Source organism: Pinus tabuliformis, chromosome 3_2 (assembly GCF_031772625.1).
Source record: "Pinus tabuliformis cultivar Carrire ecotype Pingquan chromosome 3_2, CPIR1, whole genome shotgun sequence".
In the NCBI taxonomy this organism is placed as follows: Eukaryota; Viridiplantae; Streptophyta; class Pinopsida; order Pinales; family Pinaceae; genus Pinus; species Pinus tabuliformis.
Genome location: NC_142302.1, coordinates 1,156,609,479 through 1,156,619,858, shown reverse-complemented (window position 1 = coordinate 1,156,619,858; position 10,380 = coordinate 1,156,609,479). Strand labels below are relative to the sequence as shown.

General features: G+C 34.9%; 1 protein-coding gene across 1 annotated transcript; it reads left to right on the top strand.

Moving 5' to 3' along the window:
- Nucleotides 1-8,201: 8,201 nt before the first annotated feature.
- On the top strand, nt 8,202-8,930 carry LOC149184827 (BTB/POZ domain-containing protein At2g24240-like). Its single transcript, XM_089415451.1, has one exon. It carries the CDS (start codon nt 8,202-8,204, stop codon nt 8,907-8,909), a length of 708 nt encoding a protein of 235 aa, XP_089271577.1. The 3' UTR covers nt 8,910-8,930.
- Nucleotides 8,931-10,380: the final 1,450 nt, after the last annotated feature.

Genomic DNA, 10,380 nt, shown 5'->3' with positions numbered 1-10,380 from the left:
TATTATGAAATTATTGTTAATTAATTAATTAATATTATATATTAATTATTATTAATATTTATTGATTAATAATAATATTAAATTTAACTAATAATAAAAATAATGATATTAGTAATATTAATTAATTAATAATAAATAATAGTAATAATAATAATAAATAATTATTAATAACTATAATTATTTTAAAATGATTATAATATTAATTTATTAACATTAGAGTTAATAATATTAATAATAATAATAATAATAATGTTATTATTATTATTATTATTATTATTATTATTATTATTATTATTATTATTATTATTATTATTATTATTATTATTATTAATTTTATGATTAATATTAGACTTATATCATTAACAATTATTGCCATTTTTCAAAATGTGGTTGGGTTTATAATATTAACAATTTCTAGGGTTTATTAGCCCCTTGGGTTTTTAATATTAATAATCATGTGGGTTTATCAATCCCTTAAGTTTAAAATATCAATGCCTTAGGTTTAAAATATTAATTCCTAGGTTTATGAATCCCTTGTGTTTTTCTTATTGTTCACTTACGTTTGTTGATTGCTTAGGTTTATAATATTTATCGCTTGGGTTTATAATATTAAACTTTTGGGTTTATTAATCCATTGGATTTATAATATTAATAATTCCTTAGGTTTATAATTTAATCCCATGGGTTTAAAATATTAATAATCCCTTGGGTTTATTAATCCCTTGAATTTAAACTATTAATTCCTAGGATTTATTAACCCCTTGGGTTTAAATTGTTAATTGTTACGGTTTATTAATCCCATGTGTTTTAAAATTTGATTCCTTGGGTTTGTTGATCCTTTAGGTTTATGATATTTATCCCTTAGGTTTACTACTTCATTGGGTTTATAATATTAAACCCTTGGGTTTATTAGTAGCTTCAATTTATAATATTAATAATTCCTTTACTTTTATAATTCAATCCCTCTAGTTTATTAATTCGTTTAGTTTAAAATATTGATTCCTATGGGTTATTAATATCTTGGGATCAATATTTAAAACACAAGGGATTAATAAAACCCATGAATTAATAAACTAAGGGATTAATAAACCCGAGGAATGAATAAACCCTAGGGTTTTTAATATTAAACCATAAGGTTTAAATTTTATAATTTCGCATCATGCATCACACATTTGCAAAACATTGTAAGTGAACTTTTGTGTAACTTTGCTTGAAAAGATTCCACATGGATCGCGGAATTATTCAAACGAGCGCTTTCGGTAAAAAAATCAGAGAGTTTTTTCGATTTTTTGTTTGGCCAGCCATAATTCGTGAGGTTAGGGTGCAGACTGATTGCTGCAACTTCTCCAAAATTTTGACTTCGTTTCAGGAATTTTGTTTACTTCCTGTCTTGCGTGTCTAATGTCTGACGATGTCTTCGGCAAAGATTACCTGGAGTTATTGAGAATATATATGCATTTTTTAAAACAAGTATTCTTTTTGTAAATCCCTGTTTCTGTTGGATGTCAGTGGCGGGAAGTTTAGACATGTAAAGGATCTATTTGGATTCTTGGGCTCGTTCCATGGCATGCTAAAGGTATTATCCGTTTAAGCTTTGCATTACGAGCCTTTGAATGTCGACGTGGAGGAAATATTCAGAATAGAAATGTTTATGTTGACGATCTAGGGGATCTAAATGATCAAACTAGACTTATTACATTGTACCTTTCTAACCAATTTCAGGCAAAAGAAGTCACAGCAGGAGGTACTTGGCAACACAGAAGATGTCTGTCTATCTGGGAGAAAAAGATTTCTGACTACACATACCTTATCTCTCTTTGAAATTTTCGGTCGGTGGGTGATTTCTAAGGCAGAAGAAGTTTGTTTTCTTCATGAGGTTAAGGTAGACCAACGAAATTGTTTTTGGCTTTGGTAGGGCAATAGCTCAACTAGCGGCCTCCAAGGCTTTTGCTGACGAACAATTGGTTCCACGAAGTGCACCAAACAGGATCAAAATCGAAAACAAAAATTGAATAGTATCTTAAATGTATTCAAAGGATAGGCTTATAAGCTCACTTGGGTTTTGTTAACGATCAATCGGTTCTGCGAAGTGCATTAAACAATTCTCTTTTCGCGAAGGAATTTTTTCAATGAAGTTCACTTTCGGATTCAGAGTTGAGCAATTTGCTACTTATAGTAGCTATTAGAGCACACATCTAGAAGAATCAGCTCAACTACAGACAAATCTGACAGGTGCATATGTTCCCACCTATTCTCCCCTTGTTAAGTTTTTCTTATTTCCACTTAGTACTTTTTCTCATCTTTCTAAACCCCCCTCTAGCAAAGGGATGGCAAGAAAAATTACAGTAGAGAGCCTTTATGAGTACATTGAATCTGTAGAAAGACGAAGAGAAGAAAGAGAAAACCATTTTAAACTAGAAATTAACCACAATGCTTGATAATAACCATAAATCATTAGAAAATAAAATACTCTCACTCGAGACTAAAATCTAAGGAATGAAAGGTAGAATTCAAGAAATCGAGCATAGAAAATAAGCAATGGTTGAAGAAAATGACACTTTGAAAAACGAGGTTAAAAATCTAAAAGAACAACTACATAATAACTTAGCCCTAAATAACATAGAGAATAAATTAGATATTAAACCCATTCAAGGAGAAGTTAATAAAATAATTGTACTCGACCATGAGCGCCATAAAATAGCCTTACACCTTATAATTGCTGGTATAGAAGAACAAAATAAAGAAAACACATTAGAATTAGTTAAAGAACAATTAAAGACAAAATTTAAAATTCAAACAACTTATCTCACCAAAGCAATAAGGGTAGGAAAGATACTTGAGCATAAACATAGACTAATCCATGTCAAGGTCAATTGTAATGACCATAAATTAGATATACTTAGGAAATCCCCAAGCCTAAAAGGAATGAGAATATTTATAAATGAATACCTCATTATAGAAGACCAAGTTAAACATAGGAAAGAAGTACAAAAGGTCAAGGAGGCAAGAAAAGAGGGGAAATGGGCAATCATTAGGAATAGAAAATATGTTATTAGAGACAAAGTCCCAAACACGAATGATAAATAGGGAATAACATCACTCTGGATCCTCTTCTGGAACTGTCATGTTTTTCCATGTTGTAAAGGTCCTATGTTAAGTTGGATCCCGAGTGATATTGATATTATTCTTTTAGTTAAAACTTGGGAGCATGATGAATCTAGGGTCCCCCACCTTGACGGGTTCACTCTTTGGTCTGCTTGGAATAAGAAATCCTCCAAGAGAGGTTTTGGTGGTATAACCTGTTATATTAGGAACATTGTTTCCTCTCACATCCAACTTCATAAAATCGACCCCTTCAATCAATACATTTGGATCAAGATCTCTGATTCTACAACCAATAGGATATTCCTTGCAATCTACTATTTCGCGCCTATCAACTCTACATCCTATAAGAAAAACAACATGGATAAGAATTGCCCTTTGAATACCTTAGAAAAGGACATCTACAACCTAAGGAATGAAGGCAATATCCTTTTGCTTGGGGACTTTAATGCTCGAACTGCTACTAACCAAGCTATTATGTAAAGTAACAAATCTAACCCCGACCCCTTGTGGTTTGATAAGGATGGTCACTTAGCTAATAGATTCAAGAGAAAATATGAAGACACTATCGAGAACTTATTAAGCACTGAGCTCCTCAAACTTTTTAGTTCCAAAGACCTAATCATTTGTAATGGTATTAATAAGTGGTGTCTCTCTAGTCAGATGACCTATTTCCATGGGCTGGGTAGCAGCATCGTGGATTATGCGATCTCTGACATCCATGTCCTTAACCATATTACAAACTTTGAGCTTTTTAACGAGTACGAGCATGACTCTGACCATAGACCTTTGTCTTTATCTCTCAATATTGATATGCATACCACCCACATGTGGGAGAACAATGAAAGAAAAAGTCACATTGACTTTGATAGAAGTAATATCGACCTTTTCTTAAGGGATTTGGATAGGAATTTAGGCACCCTGACTTATAATAACAACATTGATCAAATCTACTGCCATTTTACTACTATCCTTTCCACCACCATTAACAAATTCTCTAATAAGACTTCGTATAAGAAAAATAATAGAACTTCCAATCCTTGGTATGACAAAGACTATAAAATTTCCAGGAAATCCATGAGAGATGCCCCTAATGAAAGCATTAAACTCCATAATATAATTATATACAAAGCTCTCATTAAGAGGAAGAAGAGATCATATATTAATAAGAGAGAAGAGCATGTTCTCCACCTTTCTCAAGTTGTGCCTAGAAAGTTTTGGCGGAATGTGCTTGTTTGTAAATCTAAAGATAACAATCCTATACCCCAATAAAATTGGGATAACTATCTTAAGAAATTGTATGACTCTATGGATACCATGGGCACCATCTTAAACACTCCTATTAAGGATGATATTTTTTCTTTGGAAGATGTTGAGTTTGGGATTAATAAGTTCGCTCATGGGAAAGCCAAAGATATTGAAGGTTACCAAGCTGAGGTCTTTAAAATGGGAAAATATATCCTCATTCCTCATCTCCACAAGCTTCTTAATTTGGCTGTAAAGCATGAATTCCCTCAGATTTGGACACAAAGCCTCATTGTGCCTATCTTCAAAAATGGGGAAAAAAGCGTTCCCTCTAACTACAAGAACATTATGATTAGCCACATCTTGGCCAAGCTTTATGGGCTCATTTTGAAAAAAAATCTTAGACGTTGGCTTGAGAATTAGGGCAAGAGAGTTAAAGGGAAGCTAGATTTAGGAGACATCACTTGACCATCGATCACTTTGTCACTCTTAGGATCATCGCGGAGGAATGTCACAATAGTAAAATTGATCTCTTATGTTGTTTTCTGGACTTTAGAAAATCTTTCGACACTGTCCCCCGAGATAAGCTCTAGGAGAGGTTGGAAGAGATCATGGTTCCTCCTGAACTGAGGATTGATGTGATCCGCCTCTACGAGATTGTTATTTCCAAGATTAAGACCAGCGAGGGGTGGTCTAAGGACATTAAATGTAATATCAAAGTTAAACAAGGTTTTCGCCTTTCCCCTACCCTTTTTGGTATTTAGATTGATAAGCTAGAGGAGTGTCTAGAAACCGCAGGTTGCAAAGGCACCGAGCTCGCTGATATTATCATTACTCTTCTCCTTTATGCTGATGATATTGTTCTTCTCACAAGGAGTCATGATGACCTAGACAAGAAGCTTAAGACTCTTCATCTCTACTACTCCAAGATGGGTATGACAGCCAATACCAACAAGGCTAAAGTCATGATCATTAAATCCAAAAAGATCACCCATGGTAGTTTCGTCTATGATAACCATTGTCTTGAGTAGGTTTCTTCTTATAGATATTTGGGTATTGACTTTCCTCATCAGCTCAACTGGAATTATAACATTGAGAAAATAATTATTAGAGGTTGGGAAGCCTATTATGAGCTTGAAAACAATTGTAAGTCAACCGATCTTCACATTTGGAGTAAAAGAAGGTTCCTCTTTGAGACTCTCGTCACCCTTGTTATCTTATATGGATGTGAAATTTGGGAGTGTAGTATATCTAGGGGGTCGTGGAGAAAGATTGAGATGATCCAAAAGAAATTCATAACCTATAACCTTAAGATCAAGGGAAATACTCCATATCCTATCCTCTTGATTGAAGTTAGCTTGTCCCCCATGATAGTACGTCTATGTTTAGATATCTGATGTATAAGAAGAAGCTTAACAATCTGGAACCTGGCAAGCTCCCAAAAATTGGTTCTAACTTTAGTCAAAACCCGCACCTACGCCTCAAGCACGGGTTGCATCAGGATGCTCATTCTTGGCTCAACCTTTGGGGGATGAAGGAGGAGATCATGAGGGGAAGTAAAAACAATATCAAAGATGTTATTACCTCCAGTTTTAAGGACAAGATGTGGGATGCTAAGGCGCTGGAGGGTAAAAGGAAGCGAAATACTATAAGGAGGTGATCAACCCCACCCTCAATCACCAAAATTATCTCTCTATGTTGACTAGCACTAAGAATAAAATTAACATCGCTAGGATTAGAACTAACTCTCATGAGCTTCGGAGTGGGACCGAGCGGTGGTCTACTCCCAAGACTCCTTGGGACGATAGAATTTATCATATTTGTGATACTATGAAGGTGGAATATGGAAAGCACTTCCTTCTAGACTGCCCAGGTCTTGCCCACATCCGCTCTCAATTCCCTATAATCAGCCACACCTCCAATATTCTTGACTTATTAAGCCAACCCAACTATAGCGATCTTGAAACACTTCTTTCCCCGCTCTTTGATCACAGAAACAAGATTCTGAAGAATGACAATTAGACTCTCTTTTCTTGAGGTCCGATAGACCACATTGGTCTTAGTGGGCGTTAATCATTGTCATCATCATTTTATTTACAAGTAATAGTATAATATATTTTAGTTTAATATATAGTTTATAATATATTTTAGTTTGAGTAGGCCTAATGGTTAAGAGCATGTGTTTCCTCATAAGAGGTCGCAGGTTCAAAATCAGAGGGGGGTAGAGTATGTATGTCTTCGTAGACTTAGCAGTCAAATCGTTGCGCGGAGGTGGGTCCCTTGTCCTACAAAAAAGAGGGTCCCATACACCAATTTGGTGTCTAGCTTCGCTACGCGGAAGTGGGTCCCTTGTCCCACAAACAAGGGTCTCATACACCAATTTGGTACTTGGCTCTGCTATGACCTTAAAATTAGATAATAATAATATAGTTAATATTATTGATATATTCTAAGTAAATATATATAATATAGTGACAATTAAATTAATAAATATATAATAATTATTGAAGACAACATAATAGTCAAAATATACATATTATTAATAATAACTAAATGTTATTATTATATTATATGAATTATATTATATTTTTAGATACAATTATTAATATATTAGCAAAATTTTATGTAATAATTAATATTATATTAATATACAAAATAATAATAACATAAGTATAATTATATAAATATAATATAATATAACTATTATTATTTTTATATAAATATAACTAATATAACTATAAGTGTACATCAATCACATTTGTATATGTGTTTCTTATCAGCCTATAAGTGTATATTAGGTGATTGTGAAAATCTTCACCAGCGTAGCAAACGAAAGAGTTTGTGTGAGAAAGTAAGTAAAATTGTATGCTTAAGTACCTGGAATTTATGCGAAAACAGCTGGCAGCTATATCTTCGAACCGACTCCTTCGTCGACAGCGCGAGTTATATTTCGTTACATAAACAGTTCTGGAATCATAATAAAATCAAGCCTGGGTTTGTGATTCTAGAAGTATCGAATTGGGCATGTTCCATACGCTTTGATTGGGTCCCTCAATGATGAGCCCAGTTTAGTATAAAAGTTAAAAATTCATAGAGACTTAGTATATTCGATTTGCAGGCAGTTTAGTATAAAAGTTAAAAATTTATAGAGACTTAGTATATCAGATTTGTAGGTGGTTGATTATGCTTTTGGTGTTATAGTGGCAGCGTTGAGATTTGATCCTGGGTCTCCCTTAACCAAGCAATTACGGATTCACCATGTTGTTAAAAAATTAGAAAAATTAGAATGAGAGATGCCATATTATCCAATCGCCAGAAAACGAGAGGGGTGACTGCAAATATTTTTAAATGAATACTTGTTGCACGTCATGTATGATTTGAAGGTTTTCTTGTGGAGAATTCGTAACATGAGAACGTTCATGCAAACTACACACTGTTTCCCCCAATTCACAAAGAAACATCGCCCATCTTGATTCAATATGTTGCATGTCTTTTCATGACGTGCAGTGCATTCTAAATGGATTATCTCAAAACGCCTTTATCCGATTATGCTACAGCAATGTGAACGAACTTCTAGTTCTGACGTGCATGGTGCGGTCAATGGAGATGACGTGTTATCCACTGGAACCAAGAACCGGTCAATGAAAGGGTATATTTCACCCATTTCACAACATAGTGGCCACTCAAACAAACCCCAACCAGAACAACCCCATCATACAAGCTGCCCTTTAGGTGTTGACCACTGCCACTCACTTCTTTGCCGACCGAGCGGGGAGTTGTAGGTATTGGTTTCAACTTCATACAGCGCCTAGGGTTCACAAGAGAGGGCTTTTTAGTTTTACAAGCGTGTGGTGATGGCGATGAGAAGAGAAGAGGATGATGACCACAAAGTTACACTGAACGTTGGGGGAAAACGATTCGTGACGAGCCCAAGTACTCTGGCAAACGCAGGGCGCGAATCGATGCTGGGAGCCATGATCAGCCACGATTGGGCGCCTGAGAGACCAGATGGCCACGAGTATTTCATCGACAGAAATCCAGCCTATTTCTCCCTTCTCCTCGACTTCCTGCGAACAGGGGAACTTCACGTCCCTCCGCACATGTCCCAGAAAGCCCTGTACAGAGAGGCGCTCTACAAGATTGTGGTCGGCACCGTGGCCATGGAAGATTGCAGAAGCGTATGCGTGGTGAATCAATATGATAATCTGGGATTTCTGGATATGAGGTCCATGAACCATGTCAAGTGGTGTCACCGGAATCGGCTTGGAAAGATGGTATCTCAATCAGTTGAAGAGGGGGAAGAAAGATTGTATTCCAAATTGGCAGCCTGCGGACTGCAGCTTTTCTCGACAAAGAAGGAGAAGGTGCACGTATTCTGTGCTCCTAATTGGGTGCTCACATCGCAGATACAGAACAAACGCGGACCATGTACTGGAGGCGGTATCGCCGATATTGCTGTTGGTGGAGACCGTCTGTTTGTTTTGTATGATGAAGAAGATGTGTTTGATGTTTGGGAAACTCCACTTTCTATGAACACCAGTGTTTATCAGGAGGATGAGTAGCCGCCTTTAGGTTTTCATACATTATATTTCTGTATTGTACTATATTGCTACTGTATAGCTGATCAGATACAGTGTGTATAACATGTGAGAACAAAAGCTTTTATCTAAATATAAGCCGATTTTTATTCTTTTTTGGCTTGAAGCTGCAACCCAAAGAATCTATTTGATGATTAACTTCCAATTGCAACTTAATTCAATAAAAAATTAAGAATTTATGGTAAACTACATTGACAAGGAGCCGATTTCGGACCGACTCCATCATCGAGATTGCGTGTTGTGTTCTGTTAAGTAATCGAATGGTATGACAATAAGAAGAAGCCTTGGTTTGGAAGAATTGCCTCAAACTCTGGATTGCTTCATGCCTTTGTTTGAGTCTCTCAGTAAAGGAGGATCCAACTTTCAAGTGACGACGACCGCGTCAGTTCTTAAGATTTTAAATCATAAAAGATGAACTCGGGATTGGAGATTATTGTCAATGGCTTTGAGAGACAGATACGGTGGCAGGCATGACTGGAATTAAATATTTATGATCAGAGCTCGTATGATACAGCTTTCTGTTCGGTATAATACGGCTTTGAATTCCTGGCCCTGGGCAGTACTATAACGCAGTCTAGAAGGGCCTAGAAGTTCGTAGAATTCCGTAATTCCATGTCCACTATGACTTTGTTGAAAATAGTTGAGTAAAAGCGCAGACTTGGTACTTTGACACCATTTCCGATTTGTTGACCGAACCTTCTTGGAACCCGCTAACAATTGGTGCAGAAATTGTTTTACATTCCACCGAAGATGAGTTTCTGTTGCCAAATTCACCCGGAAAACCAAGAGATGGGACATTAACGGAATTTCATATCCGAAATAAAGTAAGTTTCCAACAAAAACAAAATACATATTGGAATATTAAATGTTATGATTCACTTTGTCTAACTATTTTTAACATTTCTTTTCATGCATATATAACAATGAGTGCAGTGATATAAATTACAACTTAAATGATTTAGTCTACTTATATATAAATTAAATTCTAAATGATTGATAAATGTTGATAAATGATGATTGGCTATTTCAAGTATGCATATATAACAATGAGTGCAGTGATATAAATTACATCTTAAATGATTTAGTCTAATTATATATAAATTAAATTCTAAATGATTGATAAATGTTGATAAATGATGATTGGCTATTTCAAGTGATGCATAAATCAATTAAAATATATATATTCAATAGATTACATATTGTGAGATTTTTGCAACATGAAAGTTTAGTAGCATAAGTGGTCCCAATTTAAATAGCAACCTAACTCTATAGCTACAACTACAAATATCATCACTCTAATTTTTTTTTTAAAAACATCTTAAATTCACACTGTACACTAGATATAATAAGAAAGATTTTTGGGTCCAAAGGTGTTCCCAACTCTAGTATGGAAGAGATGTTGTAAAATTATATATATATATATATATAGTTCGGA

What these genes read in the sequence shown, in the direction of transcription:
- LOC149184827 (XM_089415451.1), top strand. Translation starts at nt 8,202, where the DNA reads ATGGCGATGAGAAGAGAAGAGGATGATGACCACAAAGTTACACTGAAC.